General features: G+C 60.3%; 3 protein-coding genes across 10 annotated transcripts; all 3 read right to left on the reverse strand.

The window, feature by feature from the left end:
* Positions 1-425: 425 nt before the first annotated feature.
* On the reverse strand, positions 426-17,164 carry U2AF2 (U2 small nuclear RNA auxiliary factor 2). Of its 5 annotated transcripts, none has more exons than XM_030851203.2 (12): positions 16,129-17,164; positions 12,200-12,335; positions 11,540-11,584; positions 11,145-11,248; positions 10,665-10,816; positions 9,205-9,321; positions 8,894-9,032; positions 4,585-4,664; positions 4,384-4,506; positions 3,990-4,088; positions 3,483-3,731; positions 426-701 (listed from the first exon to the last, which is right to left on the reverse strand). In XM_030851203.2, the coding sequence occupies exons 1-12, from the start codon at positions 16,175-16,177 to the stop codon at positions 567-569; spliced, it is 1,428 nt and encodes a 475-aa protein (XP_030707063.1). In that variant the 5' UTR covers positions 16,178-17,164; the 3' UTR covers positions 426-566. The 5 variants fall into 5 exon arrangements, with proteins under 5 accessions (XP_030707063.1, XP_030707064.1, XP_060145567.1 ...); XM_030851204.3 differs by having other exon boundaries at positions 4,002-4,088; positions 16,129-17,163; XM_060289584.1 differs by having other exon boundaries at positions 4,002-4,088; positions 4,384-4,664.
* A 636-nt stretch (positions 17,165-17,800) lies between these two features.
* CCDC106 (coiled-coil domain containing 106) lies at positions 17,801-21,979 on the reverse strand. 3 transcript variants are annotated; one of them, XM_030851206.2, is made up of 6 exons: positions 21,745-21,978; positions 21,026-21,104; positions 20,774-20,881; positions 20,511-20,687; positions 19,185-19,397; positions 17,801-18,676 (listed from the first exon to the last, which is right to left on the reverse strand). In XM_030851206.2, the coding sequence occupies exons 2-6, from the start codon at positions 21,057-21,059 to the stop codon at positions 18,360-18,362; spliced, it is 849 nt and encodes a 282-aa protein (XP_030707066.1). In that variant the 5' UTR covers positions 21,060-21,104; positions 21,745-21,978; the 3' UTR covers positions 17,801-18,359. The 3 variants fall into 3 exon arrangements, with proteins under 3 accessions (XP_030707066.1, XP_060145570.1, XP_030707065.1); XM_060289587.1 differs by having other exon boundaries at positions 21,741-21,978; XM_030851205.2 differs by having other exon boundaries at positions 20,774-21,104; positions 21,745-21,979.
* A 195-nt stretch (positions 21,980-22,174) lies between these two features.
* Positions 22,175-25,488, reverse strand: ZNF581 (zinc finger protein 581). 2 transcript variants are annotated; one of them, XM_030851211.2, is made up of 2 exons: positions 25,170-25,488; positions 22,175-24,460 (listed from the first exon to the last, which is right to left on the reverse strand). In XM_030851211.2, the coding sequence occupies exon 2, from the start codon at positions 24,439-24,441 to the stop codon at positions 23,848-23,850; it is 594 nt and encodes a 197-aa protein (XP_030707071.1). In that variant the 5' UTR covers positions 24,442-24,460; positions 25,170-25,488; the 3' UTR covers positions 22,175-23,847. The 2 variants fall into 2 exon arrangements, with proteins under 2 accessions (XP_030707071.1, XP_030707070.1); XM_030851210.2 differs by lacking the exon at positions 25,170-25,488 and adding an exon at positions 24,934-25,099.
* Positions 25,489-25,500: the final 12 nt, after the last annotated feature.

Below are 25,500 nucleotides of genomic sequence, written 5' to 3' on the forward strand. Positions count from 1 at the left end.
ATGAAACTGCCACAGAGAGTAGGAGAGGGACAGGGGCCACAGGGTGGGGGGCAGGTCTGGGGAGACTAAAGAGGAGAGAATCAACTATGTAAGAAACCAGGGAGGACACGGTGGATAGGACCAGAGGCCAAAAGGGACAGGAGCTGTGGTCCTGAAAGGGGAGAGCAGGGTATCGGGGCCGGACAACAAAATTCAAAATCATTTGGCCATAAAATATAAACACGCTATGTTTCTACGGTGGGGAAGGGGAGCGAAAAGGGGCATAAGGGAAGAGAGACTTCTGGGGAAGGGCCGTGGGGGTCCGACCCCGCCCTGCTGTGCACCCCCTCCCCACCCCTTCCCTCTGTGTCTGTGGGTGCATGTGTCTGTGTGGGTCTGTGTGCGCACTTCCCCCGTCCCCTCCCCGCCCCCAACCCCCCCCCCACCCTTAATCGGTGCCATTCCAGTTGCTGCCGGCTGTCATTCGGCTGTCACTCCTCTGCCCATCGTCTTCAGAGGGGGAAAAGAGGGGGAGCTGGAGGGGGAGAAGCCCCAGCCAGCCCTGCCCCTGCCCTCCCCCGCCGCCTCTACCAGAAGTCCCGGCGGTGGTAAGAGTCGGGGTCACAGTATTTTGTGACAACCACTCTGTTGGCGAACTTGCGACCCGTCAGGCCCTGCATGGCTTTCTGGCAGTCAAACACAGAGGTGAACTCCACGAAGATCTGTGGGAACAAGACGCAGGTTGTGAAGACCAAGGCCTCCCGGCCTCCAAGGATGCGCCGGTTCACTCACAGCAACCAGCCAGCATCTATCTACCCAAACCCAGAACTCCGCGGGAGGGAGAGGGAGGGAGGGAGGTTTACCAAACATCCTCCAGCACCCCAGGATCAAAGAATGACAGAAGACAGAGACATGCAGAGGCATGGAGAATGAGAGCAGAGGAAGCTTAAGTCAAGAGCCCCAAAGGGCAGGGGACAGGGGTGAGCTCAAGGAGACTGGTCACTTATGCTGAGTGTCTCCCCTGTACCAGGCACCATGCTGGGTGCTCCCCCAGCCACCCCAAGGGCCATGGGTGTCTCCCCCAGACAAGGGATGAAGTAAGGAAAGCTGACAAATTAGTACTCAAACGCAGGTTGATTCAAAAAAAAACAAAAAAACACCTGAACCTTGATCTGCTCAAGCTTCTCATCTTTCTTGAACCACCAGTTACAGAAGTGGAGGGAGGGGTGGATATAACCAGCCTAATTCAGAACATGGCGAGTTCTATAAAAACATGCCCCCTAATGCCTCAACAAGCAAAACGGCTTGCAAAACAAAACAAAACAAGTGACAAAACTGATAAATTTTAAGGAAGTTTGAAACCAAACTGCAGGGTTCCTTATTTTGATCAAAGCAGCTATAAAAAGACATTTTTGAGACAGTAAGGGAAATCGGAACATGGCTTGGGTAGACAGGTACTAATGGTAATTTTGTTAACGTACTAATGGTACTGTATGGTTTTGTTAAAATAATTTTTTAAAGTCATCTGTTTATAGCAGTAGTTCTCAACCAAGGTGAATTTGTCCCCAGGGGACATTTGGCAATGTCTAGAGATGATTTTCATTGTCACAAAGGCAAGAGTAACACTACTGGCATCTAGTGGGTGGAGGCTGGGATGGGGCTAAACATCCTACAGCACACAGCACAGGCCCCAAAGCAAGAGTGACCAGGCCCAAGACATCAGGAGTTCAGATAGAGAACTGTACTTAAGTGATATATGAGATATATCTTGTTTCGGGGGGGGGGGGGGGGGGAAGGGGGATGGGAAGCTGAATATATAGAAATCATGAATGATAAGATATTGGTAACCTGAAGCTGGGCGACGGGCCACTAAGACACTGCTACACATACTAGAATACGACTTTAAAAACATTATACTATAACCTTAACTCTATCGCCACGACGGTTTCTCTCAACTCCTACGTTTGAAAAGAATGATGATAAAGTTTGAAAACAAATCACATAGACTGATCCCTGAGACCAGACCGGGTCTTTCAATTAGTCCCCCCCAAACACGTCCTCAGCCCCCAGGCAGCCTCCAGGCTCTCCTCTCTCGAGCCACGACTGCACTAAGGAGACTGACCTGTCATGGACGGAGTGTCTCCAGTGCAGCAGTTAGGGGCAGGTAGGAGCGCAGGCCAAACCCAGTGCGGCCCACCCTCCCCTCCTGCCCCCGCCCCACCCCCCTCTGCCCCCACCTGCGATGCTTTTCCACTGCTCCTCGGCAAGTCTGTCCAGCCTGACACCTGAACAGGGATCAGGGTGCCTACCAGACCTCAAACTTGGAAGCAGCTCTGTCCAGCCCACTGCTCCCCACAACATCTCTGTTGGGGTCTCAGGACCTCAAAGCCAGCCCCCCAACACTGACCATCGTCCCTCCCCCGCAGACCTGCTCAGGTCCCCTGCTTCTCACCTGCCATCTCTGCCAGGTCACCAAACCCAGAAGGCTGAGATGAGCATCTCCCTGGCTCCTCCCCCTCCCCGGCACACCCAGATCAGCCGCCATGGTCCCGGCATTCACAGGCCACTGACTTCTCTTCATCCTCCTGCCTGCTCTGAATCAGGTCACCGTCTTTCACCCAGATGACCACAAGCCGTTAGTACCCAAAGCTCCAAACATCCCACGGCCGTCACCCCCCACCCCTCCAAATTCCCAGCTCTGCTTTGCACCCCATGGCCACCCCCCCCGTAAGGCACCACCTCGATGTGCCGGGTGTTTCCCACGTTTAAGAGCTTTCGAAGGCCCCCCCATCCTCACTCAGAACAGCCAGCATGCTTCCTAGCACCCACGCTTCACCCCCTCCGGCTACACCAGCCACCTCGCTGCCTCTTGCCAGGACCCCACCTGCCTGCCGCGAGAACTGGGTGTCGCTCGGGCTTCACCAGCTCCTGACTTGCCTACCTGAACACAGGGCCCAGTGCGACGCTGCTCCCCTCCCAGCCACCACCGGAAGCAGCACACGCGCTGTCTCTTAACGTGGGCATCCCACTGACCCACAAGGCGAGCAGCCACACACGCTGCAGGCATCCCGAGGGGGGGGCGTGAGATGCTGGCACCTGGCACAGTGCCAGGGACAACGTGACTCGGTGAGCTCAGAATCAGACCCCAGAAATCAGAAACCTAACTGTGGAGAAGGGCTCGGAGCTGCTGTGAGAGCTCAGGACGGAAGACACAGGTGGGTTTGCTGCTTTGGGGACTATTTTTAGCACTTTTCTCCCCCTTCCATAGACAAGGCCAAACCACTTACCCAAGATCACATGAAACCCAGGTTCTGAACCAAAGCTGCTTCTATACAGAGGCAAGAGGCAAGTCCTCAGCCACAGCGGCACAGCACGCGCGCTGCCTCTTGCCGCAGGCCTGGGCCCCCAGAGGCCCCGCTCTCTCTGGGTCAGAGTAGGGTGTGGGTGTGTGCCCGCACACGTGTGGGGACAGGGGACGCTCACGAGAGCACGCTCCCACGCACCTTTCCACAGCCGGGCACCTCCACGCCGTCCACGGGGCGGGGGATCTCGATGGACTTGACGAGCCCGTACTTGCTGCATTCGTCACGCACGTCCTCCACGATCTCCTCGTACTCCTCATCGTCCAGCAGCTCCTCAGGCAGGACCATGTTCATGAGGCACAGGACCTCAGTCGGGTGACCACCCATCTGCACCTGGGAGCTCATCAGGCCAGGCACTTGCAAGGTCACGGGGGTCTGGTTGATGGTACTCTGTGGGGCAGCAGGGGCAGGGGCGTCACGGGGCAGCTCCGCCCTCGCCCCCTCCATGCCCACTTCCCCCGAGCCCTCCCCCAAGACGCCATCCCAGGGAAAGACCCTGCTCTGCCCTTGAAGACCCAGGCACCCACTCCCAACACTGGCCAGGAAAGCCAGGAGCAGAGCTTAGGACGGCCCACCCAGCGCACCCCCCGGCCCCTTCCCACCCCCCCCCACCCCCAGATGTCCCCTAGCCAATGGAAGATGACGTGCCGGGGGGCTCACCAGCGTGGCATTCTTGGCTCCCACGCTTGCCCTCTGGACAAGCAGCTTCTTATCCCCCAGCTGCATCCCGTTCAGCCCCGCAATGGCCTGCGTTTGGAGAACGCGGGATGGGGGCACGGAGAGAGGTACAGGTCAGAGGCCAGTAGCCTGACACCTCCCCCGCAAGCCCCACTACCCCAGAGCCGGACACTGATAGGGAAGAGGGCAAGGCAAAGGGGTGAGAGCTTGGCAAGAGCTAGAACCGAGGGAAAAGGGCCCCTATGCCCAGCCCTGCTTCGGGGTGGCCTCCTCCCACCCATCCTGAATAAGGGAGACCTCAGCGAGGATACAGAGCAGGGTGAGGGCAAGGACAGACTCGCCAGCGCAGGGTCCCAGGGCTCACCTGGTCTGTGACGTTGATGTCCACGTACTCACAGAAGGCGTAGCCCTTGGAGAGCCCTGTGGCACTGTCCTTGACCAGGTTGAAGGCCTTGAGAGGCCCAAACGATGTCAGCAGCTCTTTTACCTGCGGCAGGCCAAGACGCCATGAGAGTATGGACGAAGGCTGTGACGGGGGAGGGGCGGGAAGAGACGAAGGGTCTACCTGGTCGTCATTCAGGTAGTTGGGTAAGCCCCCAATGAACAGCTTGTGGGCAGAGTCCGGGACCACGGTGGACACGACTCCTAAGGGCAGAAAGAAGCAGACGGACTGTGAGTGCCAGCACCAGGTCGTTTCACAGACCCTGGCAGATGTCTGCAGGGAGAGGCCCGGCAGCCCTGGTCAGGCCACGTCCCTCCCACCCATGCGCCCTCCCCAGCCCCGCCTCAGAGGCGCACCCCAGCAGCACTCTTCGTTCGGGACGCAGAGCGACCCCAGCACAGCGGCACATCGGGGCCCTGGGGTCAGAGACACGAGCTCACACCCCAACCTGCCACCTGCTGCTGCGTCACCTGGGCAGGTTCCCTCGGCTCTCGGCCTGCTGGAGAGGCATCGTGGGGATACACAACCTCTCCTTCATCCTCAAGCCTCCACTCAGAGCCCTCCCCCAACCTGCCTCTGCTGAGACCAGGTCTCCCCAGGAAGCCTCCACGACCTTTCCCCGTGGGCCTGTGCTATGCACAGCTACAGGTGTCCCGAGCCGCTCTCTGGCCTCAGTCACAGGTGACCTCGGAGGAGTCTGCTGCTCGGTGTCCGTGAGGGCTGGGACGTGCCCGGCTCACTGAGCACCCTGGCAAGGCGGGGCCCACATCAGCCAAGCAGGTTTAACGACCACCGTGCGTCCACCCCAATCCTGCCCTCTCCGCTGAGCTTTTGACTCGGGCGCCTGCCAGGACTCAGCCCAACGTCTCGCACACTTCCAAAACGTTGTCCTTCAATTCCTGGAGCCTCCCCACAGGGCCTAAACTACACAGAGCTCCAGGACGCCGGCTGGACACAAAGAGGATAGAAACGTGGACCACCACCCACCCGGCCGGACCTGCTGTTGACTTTGAGTTCAAGGCCCACTAGGCCCACTACTGCCAGACGCACCACCTTGCCTTCCTCTGCAATCCGGCACCAGGTGGCCCCGCTCCACCTCCTCCTGACCTTGGAGAGGAGCAGGCGACATGGGAGATGGGAAAGAGCCTCAGACACTGCCACTGCGCCCACAGAAGGGCTCCCTCTCCCACCACCACCCACCGGTCCAGCCCCTCCGGCCCTGCCGCTCCAACCACCAGAGCCCAGCCCCATCGGGGTGGGGCATGCAATCCTCTGAGACGTGGCCTGGGCAAGGAGAGATGAGCAGAAGCATCTGGGAGCCAGGGCCACGGACCGAGCACTCCACACCGGGCACCCCTGGCCGAACTCCTTCCAGCTATTCGTTTCACGTTCTCCCACCCCTACCCACAGCACGACAGGAGGAGACTGAGGCCCAGGGAGCAGGTACCACGTGAGGTCACACACTCCAGGACCCCCAACTTCACAGGCAGCTCTCAGGGAGCGAAAGGCTCTGCAAGGGTGCCGTCACAGGACACGGGCTGCGGATACAAGACTGCAGAGTGGCAGCACTGGGGCTGGAACCTGCCCCACCACACACCTCAGGGAAGCACACGGCACCGAGGGCACCAGAGTTGGGCTCCCTGGGCTCCAATCTGGGGTACGAGACTGAGTGAGGCTCCTCTGGGCCTCAGTGACCTCATCTGTGGAACGGGGAGAAGCTCGCACCCCCCACCCCGAGCGCGTGGATGAGCACGACGGAGCCACACGAGCACTGGACGCGGGCTGGCGGCCAGGCTCGCCACCCCATGAAGCCCAGGCCGCGCCAGCACGAGGGAGCAGCAGGTCGGCGCCTCAGCAACCACAGCCCCTCCGTGCTCACTCGGTTCTGCCAGGGGAGAAGGGCCTGCTCTTCAGGGTCGCACGACCAGGAAAGCACAAGATAAATGGGGAACCCAGGCCGGTGTTGATGCCCAAAGTCAAAGCCCCGAGCAGCTCATCTCCGGACGGCACGCTCTGGGCGCCGCCCTGCTTCACACACCTGTTCTCTTCCAGAGGGGCTACCTCTCACCTTCACCTCTAAAACCTCACCACCCCCCATAAGGCTGCCCTGGACCCCCAGGTGCCAAGCAATCCTTTCTCATACCTGCAGCGTCACCTGCCCCTCGGCAGGAGGACCGTGACCGCCTCGTGCACTGCTGTGCCCCTGGCACCCCCGGCACTGCTTCGTAGGATCCTCCTGGGGGAGTGGAGGAAGCCCCACAGGTAGGGGCCTCTGGAGGCAGAGTCAGATTCGCCCCTGAACTGAGGAGTGAGCCTGATGCAGGACGGGCACTCAGGGTGAAGCTAAATTCACAAATTCAAAGATGCTACGCCTTCCTGCTCCCAGTTTCCATCTCGTCTTTAGGGCCACTGCACAGTCAGGCCTGAGATCAGGGAGCGCAGTTAAGGTCTCACCCCTGCAGATGATATACACTTTCAGTTTCAGGTCAGTCCCCTTTTACCAAGACAAGGAAGTTACCTTCCAGGTTCCTACATTGTTTCTTTTCCAACCAAGCGTGCCTGCCGAATTTTATCAAATGCTTTTATCAAATGCTTCTCCCGTTTATCGAACATTAGATCGAAATATGACCTTTATTGCAGACAACGTTTAACCTGCAGCCACCATCACTTTTCCTGCCATCCCCGGCACCCAAGGAAGGAACAGACTCGCCCAGTCACTGGTGGCTGGACCCCCGGCCTCCCTGGGGAGATAAATCCCAGAGAGGAGGTCAGCCGTAGTAACAGAGCCTGCGACCGAACACTGTCCCTGCCCCTGCGATGCCTCCGGTTCCACAGGAGAGAGGTGACAAGTGGGGCAGCACGGGAGACGGCCAGGCAGACTCTGCGGTCAGGCTGCGCCACCCGGGGTCCCAGCAATCACGCCTCTGAGCACGTCACTGCTCGCTTCCTGCCTCACTCCCCTCCTTCGTGAGAGGGTGCCCCAGCACCTACCACAGGAGTCAAGGGCCACTGCAGCACGAAAGCAACTCAAACCACGCGCCAGTGCGAGTGGCTACGTGCCGATAGATCTTAAAGATCTGGCCCCTAGTTGTCACCTGCCGACCCTGTACTACAGGACAGTCACGATGACGAACACCTGATCCACGGGGCACACTTGGGACTGTGCTGGCCCAGGAAGCAGGAGAAGCAGTGGGCTCCTGTGTAAATAGGAATGAGTTAAAACGCAGGGAATTCACTGGAAAGAGACACAAAGGAATGTTCCGTGGCTTGATCTGGGAGGTGGCCCCACAGACATACGTGCACGTAGAGCATCAGAAAGTCAGTAACTTCTCAAGTTTTTTTTTATAAGCTAGAGAGATGTGCTGAATTTACCCAAACTGGTACGGTGCAAAACACTGGGGATGAGCCAGGGACCCAGCCCTGAGTCCCAAGGTGCCACCCTCTCTGGACTCCACATCCCCCATTTCACAAAGTGAAGAGCCAACTCAGTTTCCAAGAGATGTCCTTCAGCGTGAAGCCTCAGCCAGCAGAACGCCACGTTCTCAGCCCCCAAGGGTGGGGCTCACGGCCCCCACACCCAGAGCACCCGGTGCTCACCCTGCCTTTGCCTGAGAGCTGGGCCCCCAGCTCGGCTACCGCAGCACTGGCCCCTCCAACCCCACAGCGTTCCCGGCCTCCAACAGGGCCCCTCACAGGCCCAAATCCTCACTTCCACTCGGCAGTCAACCACAGGGGTCAGCAAACAGCCTGCAGGTTCCTGTTTCTATACAGCCTGCAGGCTTTCTGAAAGGTTGTTTTACCACATGTGAACGTTTACACGGCACCCAAACATCAGGATCCATGGATGTTAAGGCATACGGGACACAACCACACCCACTCGCTTAGGAAGCACGCGTGGCTGCTTTCCTGCTACAACTGCAGGGTAGTTTCAACAGAGACCACGCGGCCTGCAGAGCAAAAAACAGTCACTCTCTGGCCCTTTACAGGAGAAAGTTCTGCCGACCCCAGGTCTGCTATGTTACCTACCGACCTGAGGTGGTACTAAACACGGCTGCGTAGGCTGGCCCGGAGCACAGGGGTCGACGGAAAATCCACATCAGATCCCGCACCAGGAGCTCTACTGACCACCTGCCCATCCACACAGGCTCACCCACGCTCGTACTGACCCCGCGGTCCAGAGCAGCGGCCTCTCACTGCCCACAACACGTTCAGTCTGGCCCTGGCTCCGCCACTTACAAGCTATGAGTCCTCAAGCAGACCACAGCTCACCCTCTCTGGGTGCCGGGCGCCACCTCTGCAAACAGGGAGACGCCCAACTCCCAAAAATTCGAAGGCCGGATGAGACGACGCATCCCCTCTGAAGCACTCGTGCTGCTTCCCTGTTAGCTCCAGCTGGCCTACAGAGGGAAAGGTGGGCAAGCTCCCCACTCACCAGGCACATAGACAGAGGGATTCTCTGACATGCCAGGCAGGGGCTGGTAGTCGTGAGGCCTGCGGATCTTCAGCGACTGGCCCTGGAAGATGATGCCATCAAAGGCCATGGCCTGCGTGGTCTCGTCCACTGAGCGGAACTGAAGGAAAGAAAAGGAGGTGGTAAGGGACAGGGTGAGTGGCCAGCCAGCCCCCCAACCCCCGAGGGCTCTGGGACAGCAACCTGGTAGAGAAAGGACTGCAGAAGAGCCCAGTGGGAACAAGGGCTGCTGCAAACGGGCTGGGCCTGACCCCACCACATGCCCGGCTCACCTCTAAGAAGGCAAAGTTCTTGTCCTGGTTAATCTGCACTGCCAAGACGGGATTGCCGGGGGCCTGCGTCAGCCCCCCCAGGCGCATCTGGGCGTTGAAGAAATCCATCATGGCCTCCTGCAGAGGGAAGAGGAGACAGGGGGGGGCGGGGGAAGGGAGGTGGAGAGAGGAGGGGAAGGGTGAGAGAGGGAGACACAGAGGGGTTTGGGGGTAAGGGGAGAGGGATGGGGGGCGGGGGGGAGGGAAGGGAACAGTGGAATATGGGTGGGGGCACAGAGATCAACAGTAGGAACAAAAGCAGGAGAAAGATCAGAGAAAGTGGGGGGGAGGCAGCAGCAGGAAAACAGCCAGGGACCAGGAGGCGGGACAGGAGGTGTGGAGAGAGCCACAGGGCCCCAACCAGGGGGAAAGAGAAAGATTACTCAAGAAAGATGCAACAAACAACAAGGAGAGGCAAAAAAAAACATAAAACAGAGAACAAGGAAACGGAATGTGTGAGAAAAAGAAACATCCAATGGCGACAACAAGAGAGAAAGTAGAAGTAGAAAAGCAGCAGCAGGCAGAACACAGAGGAAACCCGATTGAGTGAGAGAGAGAGAGAGAGAGAGAGAGAGAGAGAGAGAGAGAGAGAGAGAGAGGAGCAAAGGGATGGAGGAAAGAGGGCGGGAGGCGGGGAGCGCAGGGCAGAGGGTTGGGGAGGAAGGGCGGGCGGGAGGGGAGGAGAAAAGAGTGATGTGGAGGAATCTGGCCCTGGAGTCCGGGGGCTGGTTTATCAAATGTAGCAAAGTGCAGGTTGAGAAAGTCAGAATGGACCTTACTTGCCTTCGACGACGGTAGCAAATTTTTTGTTGCTACGAGGGATCTCAGCCCCACAATATTTCACTTTAAAGAGAAATGGAAACAACTCTTTGATCTCGGGATTCTCAGGGGGTGTCACGGGAAGGGGTGGGGGAGAGGGGAAGGGGAGAGGAGCGGTAGGGAAGGTGAGGGGAGGTCGGGGCGATCAAAAATAAAAGAACAGCGACCATGGGAGGGATGTGGGGAGAGGATGGGGGACACAGGCGGCAGAGAACAAGAGGCGTGTCAGAAACACTGAGGGGGAGCGTGCGTGTGCGTGTGCATGTGCATGTGTGCGTGTCCGAGTCTCCCTCTCTGTCTCTCTCCACACGGATTCGGATTCGTGGATTCGTAGGTACGTTACGTGTGTGCCTGCTCTCTGGGTTGCTGGAGGAGGTTGGGAAAGGGAGACGGGAGAGGGAAAGGAGGGAGGGAGAGGGCCACCCCCAGCCCGGCCCCTGGCTGGCTCAACTCCATCGGTCCGTCTGGGAGGGGGCCGGGGGGTCTTGCAGGAGCAGAGTCTCACCCGTGCAGGTTGGGGGACGGAATGGAGGGAAGGGGAGGAACAGGTGGGGGGGACAGGGAGAGGTAGGGGCAGGGGGAGGGCAGGGAGAAGGCAGTACCTCAGTGATGCCGAAGGGGATGTTGCCCACATAGAGGCGCCGGGCCTGTCTGGTCATCTGGCTACCGACCACGGGCACCGGTGTCGGGGTCACAGCCAGACCGTCGGGGGTCATGGTGGGGAGAAGGGCGGTGGCTGGAATCTGACCGGCAGCTTCAAAAGGAAGAGACGGGGATTAGAGGACATCAGGGCGCCCGTGGAGCGGCTCAGCAGCCGCGCCCTCCCAGACATGGGCAACCACCGCCTCTGCGAAACCAGGTCTGTTGACAGCTTCATCCCTGCTGTCAACTGCAACAGTAAGGGCTGTTGTCAAGGGGCTTCAAAAGGCAGAGGCCAGAAAACCCAGGGTGAAAACCCCATCCGCCACCCCCCCAAAACCGAGGCTCTGCTTCCTGACCACCCCAGTATACAACCACTCCAGCTCACGAGAGGGTAAGGGGGCCAGAAGACCAGCAGATGTGGGGCGGCGGCCGGAGCCTACCTTGCATGGCCTTGTACTGCATGGGGGTGATGTGCTCAAAGCCGGGCGGTGGCACGTCCCAATATTTACGGACCTTCTTCTTCTTCTCGTGGCGGGGGGAACGACTGGGGGAGGGGGGAGGGGAGAGCGGGGCAGGGCGACCTCAGTCTGACCAAAGGTGGGCCTGCAAGTCCCCCCAGGTTCCCCTCGGCTCCCCCGCCCAGCTCGGCTCTCTCCAGGAGGGAGAGGATCCAGGTCAGGGCCGTGCCCAGGCCCGGGGAGGGTGCTATTGCAAGGCAGGTGGGCTCTCCCCAGTGCTCGGGCCGGGGCTGGACAAGGACAGGGCAGGGTGCACAGCGGGGAGGGAGGCGAAGGGAACGGACGTCAGGGCGGAAGGGGCAGGAGGAGAAGCTCACATCAATCCACCGTGCTCCTCTTTAGCGCCTCTGGTCAAAGGTTTGCTGGGGGGTGGGAGGGAAAGGTGTGGGGAGGGGTGACTGGGGACCCTCGTCTTCCCCACACACCACACCCCCCAAGGCCGCTGAGTCCAGGGCTGGGGCAGGGCCGAGGTGAACAAGCAGCGGGCAAACCCCCTCGGCCCTGCCATTTCCCCCACGCCCCCCACCCCCAAGCAAGAGGAAGGGAGGAAGGGCCAGACAGACCACTTTCTAGCTGAAGAGACTGAGGTGGGAGGAGGCAGGACTTCCACCTATCCCGCCCTTCCTCACCCAAGGGGCAGAGAGGACAGAGGGGAGCCTGGGGAGGGAAGAGGCGTTAGAGCGGAAACCGCCGTCCCCCTCCCAGGGCGGCACCCCGGAGACCCGCACAGTGGGCACAAGAGGGCCGGGAAGGGGAGGGAGCCCCTCATCAAGGGACAGACAGAGCAGCTCCCTGTCACCAGACTCGCCTTGGAGATAAAGAAACTGCCGCACCAGCGACCCACCAGAAACTGAAGGAAACCCCAGGAACAGGGAAGAAACTGATTCAGACAGATGAGCAGCAGCGCCTCCCCCAGGTCCACGCGGAGAGGAGCCCCAGAGCCCCGGGACGCAGCCGCCCGCTCCCCGCCCTGGTACCTTCGGCGCCGCCTGTCCCGGGAGGCGCTGCGCTGGTCCCGGTTGCGCCGGTCCCGGCTGCGGCTGCGGCGCTTGCGGTCCCGGCTTCGAGAGCGGCTGTGGCTGCGCTTCCGGTGCCGGTTCTCCTTGTCACGCTCTGGGCAAGGCGGGGGAGAGGATGAGCTGAGGGATGCCGCGGCCCAGCCCACCCGCGCACTGCTGGCTTCGCCCCAGCCCCAGGGAGGCCACCCCCAAGGGGAAGGGGCTTGATGGAGGAAGGGAGAGCAGGCTTCCTGGGTCCACACGCGAGTCCAAAGACCCTCGGGACCGGGGAGGGAGCTGGTTACCTGAGGGGACAGGGCCTGGAAGTGCCCCCGGGGTGTAAGGTACCTGAGGATGCTCAGGAGGAGCTGGGGAGCCAGAGAAGACAGAGGAGGCTGGCTCCTGGTCCCCCTCGAGGGCTGAGGGGCCTGACCCCAGGGTCGTCCCTGAGAGGGGCAGGGCTAGAGGCTGGGGAATCAAGAGACCCAATGATGTTTTCCTGAAGGGACCCAGCAGCCCCTCAGGAGACCTCCTCAACCAGCTGGCCCCCACTGCCCCACCATCAGGCCCCGGGGTCAGGCACCAGGCAGGACCCGCTTCGCTGAGAAGCAGGGACACCCAGCCCATCCCCACCCCACCAGCTGAACAATGCAGGATCCCCTCCTCCAGAAATGCGTGTCTTTCAGAATCTGGGGGGTGGGGGGGAGGTGCCGGCCCACTACCCCCCATTCCCACACTCCCTCAGAGCCAAGGACAGCAGGAGCTGGGGCGGGGGCTTTCTCCAGAGCTCCCCTTGGCGCCTTCAACCTCCCCCCACTCGCCTTGGGGGCGGCGCCTAGGAACAGAGCACAGCCTTGCCAGCAAAGCACAGAAACCTTGGCTCCCAGCAGACCTCTCCCCCTCTGAAGGAGGTGCAGCTCCTGCACCTGTTTGTACTCTATTTTCTCGGTTCAAAGACGCCACTGATTCGTCAACTATCCTCGACTACCCCTCAAACACGTGTTAACTTTACCACGTGTCTGGGGACGGGGCGGCAGGGGGCGGGGGGTGTGTGTGTGTGTGGAGATAATAAGAGAATGTCATGGACCTCACTACAACAGGATAAACCTGCACCTTAAAAAGGAAAAAACGTCGTAGCAATCATCGGGATGCCGCCTAAAACCATATTCTGCGCTAATTTTACTTGCACTCGATCCTTACTGTTACTTCGGGAAAACACTGGGGAGGGGGCCTTGCTCACGTAAGAGATGAGAAACTTAAGGTGCAGAGAGATCACGTGACTTACCCAGAGCCAAAAAGCATGAAAATGGTGAAGCCTGAATGTGAACCTTGAAATGTCAGCTAAGGCAGCTAAGCAGCGGACAATACTCCTAAAACACTGGAACCACTAACGACAGTGGGATTGCCTCCTTGAAAATAAAAAGACTAAACATAAAAAATAAATTGAAAACTGGCACCTGGAGGGGACAGGAGGGAACGGGCAAGCAGTGTGAAGCCAGAGGTAAGCACAGAGTCATGGCACTGGGCCCAGGGAGGAGCCCTGGCCAGAGGCTTTGGGCCTCTGGCTCCATGCTTGTGAGACGGGCAGGTTGTGAGCAGGAGACCCTTTCCTGTGGCTTAGGCTCTAAAACAGACAAGCAGGGAAAGCGACGAACACAGAGGAAGCAGTGGCACCTGCTGGGTGCCTGGGACACAGAAAAGGAAATTAATTCCCTGGAGACACAGACTGACACTTGGAGGAAGCGGGACGGCAGAGACAAAGACCCACAGGCACAAAGACCCATGGGCAGAGCAACACATGGGCAAAGCTTCCCCCTGAGGCAAGAGTAACACCCCCCCACACACACACCCACTGATACAGCACAGACCAGAACAGAAAAGGGAGCTACAGTTGCTCAAAATGCTGTGGCCACCTTGTTGTGGGAACAACTCCACCAACCCAAGGGACATGCCCCGGCTGAGGGCCTGGCCCCCCAGTACCAGTAGGAACACCCAGGGAGAAAGCAGGCAGCACACCTGCAAGTGCCCCAAGGAAGGCTCCATCAGTTCCACTTGGCTTTCCAGCCTAGAGGAACATGGCTTTGCAGCCCAGGCAGACTCGGGATCGGTTTCAGCTTTTCTGCATAAAACCATGCAACAGCAACCAAACCTTTAAACCTCATTTTTCTCTTCTTTAAATGAGACTCATGCTTACCATCAGGTGTGGGACCCGGCAGAAGGACGTTTGGAAAGCAACTTTCCCTGCCTTTCCCCATCTCTAACACCATCTCTGAGTGAGCTGAAAACCTGCCTCTGTACTTTCTCCCTAAATAAGAAATTACACTAGGAATTATTTCACAATAAAAAATATCACTAATCGGGCACTTAACGTATGCCAACCCCCATGCCACACACTTTACATATGTTGCCCCATTTAATCTCAGCTCTACCTCTGATCAGCTGAAACGTGGGAAAGTTTTTACTTTCTGAGCCTGTTTCCTCCTCTGCAAAGGACAGGAAATCACTTCAGCCTCATAGGGCTGTTGCAAGATCCACTTAGAAAAACTGTGCAGAAGAGCTTAGCAAAGTGCCTGACACATGCTCAAAGTTTACCTGCAACTATTATTTCTATCATCCCTGTTTATTCCAACATCCCAACGACAAAAACAAACAAAAAAAGTCACGCTACACATACAAAAAAAATAAGCATACAACTACTGAACAATGAAGTAGATACTAAAACCCAGGTCTGCTCACCTCCAAAGCCTGTACTGTTAAACGGTACATCATGTACGTACAGACACCCCATGGGCACCCCGAAACGTGACTTCTTGTCTCCTAATCCAGCCACCCCCTACCCCACTCTAGGGTGGGCCGAAAGGGGAATCCCAGCGCCCCATGGGGCCCTCCGAACACAGGTAGCTTAAGCCTCAAGCCTACCACCTTCCCTCGGCCTAGCTTCCTCACTCTCAAATCGGAATAAGGAGACAAAAGAAACCTGTTAACTATCTAACGCTTCTCTCAGTGCTGACATTTTTGGGGCCCCCAAAGTAATCAGCGTTAGCACGGCCCCGTGCTTGGACTCGGCGTCACCCGAGGGGGACGTGCCTCCCACCCTCCCGACTGAACCAGGTCCCCCTACTCGCTCAGCCTCAGTCTCCTCCCCTCCACGCTGAGATTTACGAAGCTGAGTCTAGGTGTCCCGAGCTGCGACCCTACAGGACGTGGGGTTTGCCTCTCTAGCTAGGGAGCGATGGAACGCAAACATTCCGCACTGTGATCGCCGGGAGAGCCAGAACCCCAAGAAAGGGGTACAGGCGTGTGAGAGGAACACAGAGCACGCACAATGAGGCCTCTTCCACAAGCGCCGACCCTGGCGCCCCACGGCAGCGGCCCGGCGTGACACTGGCGGCCGGTCCGCAGGACCAGGCGCAAAGGGCGGCGGTGCTACAAGCGCCCCCCCCCGCGCGGCCCGGCCCGTGCCCACGTGAAGGGGGTCCCACAACGGCCATTTTGGAACAAAGGGGGCGTGGAGACCCGGGCCGCGGGCCCGGCCGGAAGCGGAAGTGCCAAGGCAGCCGTAGAAAAGGAGGAGGTGCGAGACCGAATCTATATAATCTCCTTTCCAGATTAAAAAAACGTAAGTCCGCGAGGGGACACCCGGCGAGCCCGCCGCGCGTGCCGGAGACCACGTGGGGCGCGGAAAAAGGAGCGCATGCGTCCGGGCCTGCGCTCGCCGCTCCCTCCCCTCCCCTCCTGCGCGGCGGCACGCCGGGAGGTCACGTGAGCGAGGCGCGCGCCGCGGGACTTGGTGGGGGGGGCGCCGCGCGGCCCTGAGAGGAGGGGGAAGCAAGGAGGAAAATGGCGGGGGACACGGAGGGAAGCCAAGAGTCGCCCCGCCCGCCGTCCTGCACCCCCGGCGCCCTCACCTTGCTTATTCTCGTTGAGCTGCCGCTCGAACTCGTCGAAGTCCGACATGCTGAGGCGGCCGCGTAGGGCCCTGTGGAGCTCTCGCCTCGCCTTGCCGCGCGCCCGCTCCGGCCGCTTCGGCTACTTCCGCCGCTTGCTTCGGCTACTTCCGGCCGCCGCCGGCGCTCCACCGCCTCCTACCTAATCAAGCCCGGGCTGCCCGCCCCACCCCAGCTCCGCCCCTCTCCCCGCCTGCGCGCCCGCGAGGTGCCCCTCCCCCCCGGGCCTGGCTCCGAAACGCGTCGGCTATTTCCGGACCGTAGAGGAAAGCCTCGGGAGCAGCAGCTACGGCTGCTTCCGAAAACACCCGAAGCGAGGGTTTCGCCGCCTTCCCAGGTTTTCGTAACTTTTCGGATATTAGCTCTTCAACGTTCAGATGTTTCCGTAGATCCTCGCGTTCCTCTGCACCCAGCCCCCTCTAAGAATTCGGCTTCTTCCGAAAATTGAAATTGTCCCAGTCTTTGACTGCTTGCGCAGATTCTCCCCGCTCTTCTCCGCCGGCCCTGTCCAAGCAATCGGCTACTTCCGACAAGCCTAACCGTCCCGGACTTCGTCACTTTCCGAAGGCTTCCGGAGCTCGCCCTCAGACCCAGCCAGAGATTAAGCTCGTTTCCAAACTTCGGCTCTTTCCGGAGATGCCAGGAGCACCCTCCTCCCCTCTCGGAGAACTTCGGCTCCTTCCGCCACCGCTTCGGGAAGGCTTCACTCACGGGAGATAGCTTCGACTTTTTCCGTCGGCACTTCGGCTCCTTCCGGCTCCGGGAACCGAAAAGGGAGGGAGGACAGAGGAGAGGTGGGTCAGGGGAAGGGAAACGGAGAAGGGGCAGGGTCCCGGCTCTCGGAACCTGACTCTCCGGGTGGGGAAAGGGGAGGAAAAGAAGGGCTGATCTTGCGGAGGGCCTAAGAAGGTTGCGCGAGACAAAATCAGCCAGCGGGGTGAAGGGTGCGCGCGGCCGCTGCGGAGGTTGCCAGAGCGGCTTTGTGCGCCTGCGCAAGGGGGAAGAGGCGGGGCGCGAGGTGGGCTTCTGCGCCTGCGTAGAAGCCGGTCTGAGGCGAGGTTTCTCAACTGTTCCGGAAGGGTGCCCGCTTCCCGAGCCCCCAGAGCGCGTGCGTGAGTCTTTCCCTTCCTCCAGGGAAAGTACTGCATTCCCGACCGTTAAGCTAGGCCGCCATCTCCTGGTTGCCATGGCAACCGCACAAGCGCGCCCGCCCCACCCACGCACCCGCCGCGCAGGCGCAGCAGGCGACGTAGCGGACACTTCCGGGAGGCAGATAATTTCGCTTTACCGCCTCCTGGCGGAAGCCTACGCTCAGAGAGTTCCCGTTCCCTTCGTTGGCCGCCTCCGCCAGAGGTTTCATTCAGACGCGCCTCCTGCCTCCGTGCCTCTAGTCCAAGTAGCCCAGCGGGTAGTGCTCACGCCTTTTTTCCGGAGCTCTGCCCCTCCGAGTTCCCCAGGGCACAGCTCCTTCTCCCCTCCCACCCCTGTCTCCGGGGAGCTAATTACACCCTGTCTCCCCAACCTCCCCGTTTCCCGCCTGACCGTCCGTGCCCCGGAACCCCTCAGAGCCTCTGTCACCGTCTTCGCGGCAACGGCCACCCCCTCCCAGGAAAAGGCCGGGGCCTAGTTTATTCCAAATTTTATCATCTCTTTTTAATTTAAATTCACTTAATAATTATCTGTTTCACGTGGACTCGAGGCGGTCCCGGAACGCGGTTTGGGAGCTCCTTGCAGGGCGGGCAGGTGGGCCAGCCTCTCCTTGGGGCTGGGGGCGGCAACGGGGTATGTACAGTGCCCTCGCCTCGCAGTCCCGCAGTTTTCCCAGGAGCAAGGGCCGGGTGACGGCAGGACGGTGCCGCTCAGGTGGGAGGGGGTGCCAGTGTTGAGGAAAGGGCAGAAACCGGCCCCTGGACAGTAGTTCTTGGACCGCCCCCACCCCAGGGAATGCGGAGGACGGAGAGGATGCTAAGAATGAGAGAGGCAAAGGGGCAGATCTATATACAAGGGACCCGGGAAGGGGGTGGCGGTCCGCAGGAGGGGAGGGAGAGAGGCACGCGCAGAAACAGGCCACCCATCCGCCCCCATGCCCTCGTGAGGGCCCACCACTCCTACACACGCTTGACCAATGCCGGGAGGGCGGAGGGGGAGGGAAAGAGGGGCCGGGGGCGTGTCCCGGGCCAGGTGGGGCGGAATCACCGCTTGAAGCGGTAAGTGATGGGAAGCAGCAGCTTGCTCTTCTTGAGGGCCTGCACCTTCTTGAGGGTCTCATCGTCCAGGGCCAGGAAGCAGCGGCGCGAGTACTCGAGCAGACGCTCCTTGGAGGGGTCGAACTCGCCCACCTCCGCCAGCTTCTCGGGGGCCACGATGAGCAACTCCGCGATGGGCGTGGTCAGCGCCACCGTGTTGCGGTCCACTCGGTGGTGCTCGAAGGCTCGAGACATGCTCTTCAGCTTCTGGAAGGTGCCCAGGATCTTCTTGTAGCGGCAGAGCACACCGTCGGCGTCCTTCACTGCAGGGCCGAGGGGAGAGAGCGAGAGAGAGGCATTGGGGGGGGGGCAGAGAGAGGAAGTGGGAAGGGGAGGCCAGAAGATCAGGAGAACAAAACAGAGAACGAGGAAAAGCAGTGAGAGTTACAAGAGGCGGAAGAAATGTAGACAGAAGTCGGACCAGAGGAAAATCAGAGAAGGCAAGCCCAGGGAGGGGGATGAGGAGGAAAAATGAAGGAGGGAGTGGGTTCAAGGGTGGAGTTCAGCCCACCTGGGCCATCGCCCCCTCCCCTGTTACTGACAGGAGCCCAAGGCTCAGGAAGGTCAAGCCCCAGGCGGCGGTGAGGGTGGACACAGATTTAAGGATTGTAAACCAGGACCACACGTGGAGGCCGGGACAGACAACCAGGTCTGGTCTCTTTGCTGATGGGGAGACCAAGGCTTGGGGGGACAAGGGGGAGCTCCTTGGAGGTCACAAGCAAGTCCCCAGCCCAGAGCCCCAGAGCCCCCCACCCCCTGTGCTTCGCTTACCCCGCTGCCTCTCTCGGGCCTTGGGCTTCCCGAAGCGCCTCCGGCCAGTGCCCCCTTTCTGCTTCTTCCTCTTCCTCTCCCCGTTACTGCCTTGTGCAGATGCTCCGCTGAGTGAGGAGGCAGCCGACTCGGGGTCTGAGGCTTCGCCCCCAGCCCCGCCTCTGCCGTTCCCCTCAGCCCTCCGGGGCCCAGGCTTCAGCCGGCAGTGGTCCTCTGGAGAGGTGAGAGGAGACGCGCATGCGTGAACTTCACGAACAGGAGGGAGGGAGGAGGAGTCGGCCAGGTGGGGACCGACAGCACTGTCACACAGGTCCCCAGGAAGGGGTCCCCAAGGAGGGAACAGGCAGGAAGTGCACTGTAGATGCTGAAGTTCCACAAGCAGCTGGGATTTGGGGACAGAGATCCCAAGTCTCTGTGGGGTGGGGCATGGGCTGAGGATGCTCCTCAACTCGGTGGCAAGAGGTCTGGGGGAGGGGCCCAGTGGACCAAGAGAGTCCCGGGGACCTCGAGACAGTCTTTGACTTTGTGGGGTTCCCACGGTGGAGGAGGGGTGTTCTGGGGACCCAGTGAGGCCTCTATAAGCGGGGAGGCAGGCAAAGCCTGGGTAGGGGTGGGAGTGCAGACCCGGAGGGAAACCTTAGTCTCTGGGTCTAGTGCGCTGGGAAGGGCAGGCGAGCGCCCACCCTCACCCAGACAGAGGAAGCAGCGGGGGTTCTTCCCGGCAGGGCCCTCCGAAGGGTGGGTTTGGAGGTCCAGTGTTGGGGTTCCCACCGAGGAAATCCAGAAGCCCCTGGGCCTGACCATCCTTGGTAGGTTCCCGTCAGTGTGGGTGGATGGTGGGAGGCCCCAGCAACCCAGGCTAGAGGTGGCTCAAGAGCAGAGGGGTCCTCAGTAAAGTAGGTGTTGAAAAAACACAGGCCCTTTGCCCAGACTTTCAGCTGACTTCACAGAGAGGGAAGCGGAAGCTTTTGAGGGAGCCAGCCAGGGGCTGAACGGCAGGAAGGGGAGAGGACAGTCTGGATCCACCAAAACACAGCTAAAGATTTGGCAGAGACAAGCCCTATAAGGGAAGGGGATGGGGCAGTGTTCAGAATACATGGACCAGCAGGGCACAGTGTCCTGTCCAGCAGCAGAAGGACTCAAGCAGGAAGGAAGCTGGGCTTGAAGCCCCAGACATGGCCACAGGTGCAAGGAGCGGGCAAAATGACAGGTCCCCCTGAGCCGCCAGAGGATGAGTGTGGGTGAGAAGGGTCCTGTGTCCCTGAGGAGGGCCGAGCTGGGTGCCGGGGCCCAGGAGTGAGATGGGGAGGGGACTGGCGGCCTCACCTGCATCCATGCGGGCAGAGGAGATGAACTTGTCTAGCTGACACCGCAAGAAGTCCCTCTCCTCCTCCAGGTCCTCAATGCGCTTCTGCAGCCATGAGTTCCTCTCCAGGGCCATGTGCAGCTGGGCCCTAACACCGTTCATCAGGGCCACAGTCGGGGACGCAGCCCCCGGAGGCTCTAGGGACAGCAGAGGACCCTGGTCGACCCCAGGCCTCAGGGCCCTGCACCCCTGCCTGACTCAAGTCCCCTTTCAACCAACTCACCCTCGAAGTTTCCCTGAGAGGGGCTCAGACTGTAAAAGATCTGTGGGTCTAGGTGGGGCGTCTCGTCGAAGGGGATGGAAATCTCGAAGGCCTCATTGTCCTTCTTCACTGGAAAAAAGAGGCCGGGGTCACCCCAGGGAAGTCCCAAGGAGCCTCGGACCAGCCCCCAACCACGCAGCCCTGGAGAGGAAAGGGCAGGGACAACGGGCAGCAGCTGTGGGACCAAGGGTGGAGCAAGGTCCAGTTCCTCACCTGTCCTCCTCCGGCTAATGTTTCGCTCATTCATGGTGCGGCCTCCTGCGGACCCCAGCAGCTGAGAGCCTCAGGGGCACTGGACAGAAACAGCAGCCACAGATGAAGGAACACAGACGGACTCCTCGGGGACATCCCGGGGGAGCTGGGGCTCACGACTGCGGGAGGGCGTGCTGAGGGCCGGGACTCCTGGGTCTGATGGAGGAGGGGACCCAGACCCCTCAGGACTGAGGGAGGACCCCTGGGGTTACAAACTCCTAGACTCTAGAGAACGAGGGTGCTGGAAGAAGAAGGACCGGTGGGGTCGACAGAGCAGGCACATCCTGGCCGAAATAGGACAGAACCTCATCACAGGTCGCCTCGGGGCCAAAGAAGTGAGAGGTGCGGGGGAGGGAGAGTGTGCCCCCAACTTCCAGGCGCAGGGTGGGGGCCCAAGCCACGAGCCGCGCCTCCCCACCCCCGGTCACCCCACGCACTCGCGTGGGCGATCAAGGCGATCGCCCGTTGGGGAGCTGGGCGCGTGCGCAGTGCGGGGGAAGGTCGTGAGTGGGGATGCGCCCCCGCCCCCGCCCTTTGTCCCGCGGGTGGGAGGGGGAGCGACGGTGGCAAGTGGTCTCAGCGGGGGATGCACCTGGCCGCAGGTGCCGACGCGGCCACCACCGCCCCCACGGCCCGCAGGTGCCCGGGGTCGGACTGGCCGGGGCCCCAGGCTCACCCACCCGCGCGCGGAATCCGGCCCGAGGACCGACGGCAGCGGCGGCGGCGGCGCCCATGCCCGGCGCCGGGGAGCGTCTGCAAAGAATAACGGGGAGCGGAGGGAAGCGACCGCACACCCGCGGGCAGGGCGGCAGAGGCGGCGAGTCTCGGAGCCGGGCGATGGGAAAGGCAGGGACGCCAGGACCGCCCGATGCGCCAGTTGGCGTGCCTCCTCCAGGAGTCCCCGGCCCCAGATGAGGCCGGCCGTTTGCGGCGGAGGCCGGGGCCGCACTTGCGCGATGGCCCCTTGCAGCGCACCCCCCGCCCTTGGCGAAGCCTGGGCAGGGAACGTCACGAATTTCCCAAATCCTGGAGAGCTGGCAGCTCCGGGGGTCCCCAGGGGTGGGGGAGTGGGGGGCGACGGCGCGCCGAGTCCGGCCCGGGAGAGGCGGGGAAATATAGGAAACAGCCGGGAAAGTTGAAGCACAGGGAGGATCCCCTTAAGAGATACCCTGGGAACTGGCCGGTGCGGACCCCTGCAACCCGCTCTGCTCCTTCGCTCCTTCATCTCCCACTGGGCTTCAGCACAGCCAGACCCCAGGGTTCCCAGGATCATGGGGTAGGGAGAGTTACTCCTCCCCGAAAATAAAGGCCTAGAAACCACTCCCCACCCCTGCATCATCACCCCCGTGTTGTTAAGAGCTGGCTTTGGAACATTCAGACCTAGATTCCAGTCCTGGCCGCTCCTTCACTGCCTCAGTCTACCTGTAAAGTGGGGAGATTATAATCCCTTTTAGGTTTGTTGTGGGTATATAGGATGATATGACACGCAGAACGCTCAACTCAGCGCCTGACCGCAGTGAGAGCTCAAGACAGGGCACTGTTACTGTTATCTGAAGTTAGATGGTGGGAAGCTCTTTCCCTCTCTGGGAAGTAGAGACAATTTTTTCCTCCACCCAAAAAGAGGTCGGAAGAAGAAATGAGGCCCAGCACAGTGCCTGGCACAAATCCGACACACAAGGAAAATTCATTGAGAAGGCAGATGTTTATTCAGCTTCTGGCCCAGCTCCACCTGCCTCTCCTCCCATTCTCAGGTAGCTTCCATGCTCTGGAATTTCTGCCAGCCCTTATGAGAGTCGTGCTTTAACCCTGCAGCGGGAGAACCTAAATGTCTGTGCCACCTAGAAAGTGTCACTCTCCCCTCCTACCCACTTCACACTACGGATAAATTGCAGCCTCAGTCAAAACGTCCAGGGGGAGGCACCTGCCCTAGATCGGTGTTTTTCAAACTACAGGTTCATGCGCAGATAATATGGTAGAATGAAATCTGGAATTGGCAGTCTTAAAAAAAAAAAAGTAGATGGAAAAAAACAGAGATCTGCACATGGCAGAGGTAACTACTGTTAAACCTTTGTTTTGCATATATTGTGTATCTATACGGCGTTGCCATATAAAATGTTTCTTACAATGGATCGTGGTTTAAAAAAAAAAAATATTTAAAAACATTCAGCCTATATGACACAGGCGGTCAGGAGCCAAGCTAGGGCGAACCCCAGTGCAGGCCAACCTTCCCAGGCAAGCCAAGGCCCAAGTGGGCCAGGCACTTGCTCAGTCTCTGTGCTAGACAGTCGGCAGAGACACGGTCCCCCAAAACCTCACATGCTCAAAGTGGAACCTGTGTTTAGTGAGTGTCCAGTCTCAGACCCTGGCTGGGGAGTGGGAAGCAGGTCTGGGGCCCCTTCCCCCAGCATCGCAGGGGGGCCTCAGCAAGATGCTGCAGATTCCTGATGGCCCCCAACCATGGGTTTCCAGGCCCGAGAATTTCAACACACAGCACTCTGCTCCCTACCCCTCCAGTCAGGGCTCAGCCGTGGACTCGCTGATGTCTCTGAGGTTAGAGGACTCCACTCTGTAAACGTGAGGTCTTTTTCCCATCCTTATCTCCAAAACACTGAGGACCCGAAGATTACTCCTCAAGGCAGGGCTCAGCCTCCCCACGGGGGGGTCCTGTGTTTGTGTCCAGGGCCCCCGCAGCCCAGCCTCTGGCGCTCCCGGCTGTCTGAGGGCAACGGGAGTCCACGCTCCCCACAGAATCCCATGGTACCTGAGGTACCCCGCAGCCTGGCTCAGGGATGCTTCCACCGAGCGTGCTTCTGCAGCGTGTTCTGCTCCATAAATCGGCGTGGACAGTGCGGGCACTGGTAGGGGCGCTCCCCGGAGTGGACCCGGCTGTGCTGGGCCAGCTCGCCCGCCTCTCGGAAGCGGCGAGGGCAGAGCGGGCAGCCGTGGGGCCGCCCGCCACCTGCCCGGTGAATGGAATGGTGCCGCGCCAGGTGGCTGGCCCGCTTGAATGCCTTCCCGCAGGTATCACACTCAAAGGGCTTGACCTCCGAGTGGGTGATGCTGTGTCGCTGAAGGTAAGACATGTACTCGAAGACCCGGGAGCACACTGGGCAGCTGTAGCACTTTTTCTGAGCCGAAGCCCCATCGGGTCCGGACTCTCTCTGAGACTCCTCGTCCACCAGCACGGTGTACGGGACGCCCTGGGTGTCTATGAGCAGGTAGTGGTTGGGCCTCGAAGGGGACGAAGTCTGGGGACATCCTGTGGAAGAGGAAGGTCCGGGTTCTGGGGACCCGCCTGTCCGAGGGGGAGGCGCCTCCATGGCCTCAGCGGAGGGAAGCGCCAGGGGCTGGGGGCAGGGGGACGGCAGCACCAGCATCCGGAGGGGTGACTGAGGCCTGGTGGAGGGGAGAGAGGATGAGAAGGTTACAGTAGAGGAGGGAAGCTCAGCCCCACGGGCTCTGTTCTCCCCTCTCTATGTAACCTACTCAGGAATTCTGCAACCCCCATCCCCCATCTCCTCTCCAGTCCTTCGGCCCTGAACTCTGTGACCCTCTGTAAGGCTCCTACGCACCCCCTCCTTGAAAAACCTCTCCGATTCTGTTCCACCACCGACTGTACGCACAGGCTCTCTTTATCTTTCCGCTTTGTGCCCCCGCTCAGGTCACAGGTTGCCCGCAGGCCCCACCTAATAGACTTCCAGGCCTCTCCCTTGTCCACGCCACTGATCCCAGTCTGGGTGTCAGTCCATCCTACATATTCCACCAAGAAGCATTTCCTACCCCCTCTATATGCACTCAGGCCTTCTCAAATGGGCTGTCACGTTGGGAACCCCATGTCCTAACCCGCCCACCTCCCCTTGCCCCGCTACCTGCAGGTTCTCTCCAGTCCGCGCCCATCCACCCCCCAGTCCTGGCAGTGTCCCAGCGCTCTCTAGGGTTCCACCAGCGGCCCGGGCCTTCGGGCCTCTCTACGCAAGTTCTCGGCAGCGCCCCCTCCGAGCCGTCGGAACAGCCCCTCCCCGCCCAGCGCACAGGTACCCGCTCACCCGGCCCCGCCCCTCCCTACGGCCCGCTCCGGCTCCCTCCCGCCTCCCGGCCCCCGTACCCGGTGCAGCAGCCTCTCGGGTCCGGGCGACTCCGGAACGGCCCCGGGCTACTCCCGTGGTTGCAGATGGCGGCGGGTCGGTGGCCTCAGGGTATCCCCCAAGAGCTGGCGGCGCCGGGTAAGGGGAGAGAAGACCAGGGTAAAGAGAAGAGGGTCCAGGGGAGGGCGGTGGGGGCGGGGGCGCCTGGGCCATCAGAAAACGGCTCCGGCCAGAAACACAGGCCGAGATGAAGGTTCCCAGGTGCTTATGGTCCGGTTTCCATCCCCCAACCCCGCTGCCTGCTTCACCCCGTACGCCCCACCGCTCCCATACGCAAATAAAAACCCTAAA

The sequence above is a fragment of the Globicephala melas genome, chromosome 19, assembly GCF_963455315.2.
Source record: "Globicephala melas chromosome 19, mGloMel1.2, whole genome shotgun sequence".
NCBI lineage: Eukaryota > Metazoa > Chordata > Mammalia > Artiodactyla > Delphinidae > Globicephala > Globicephala melas.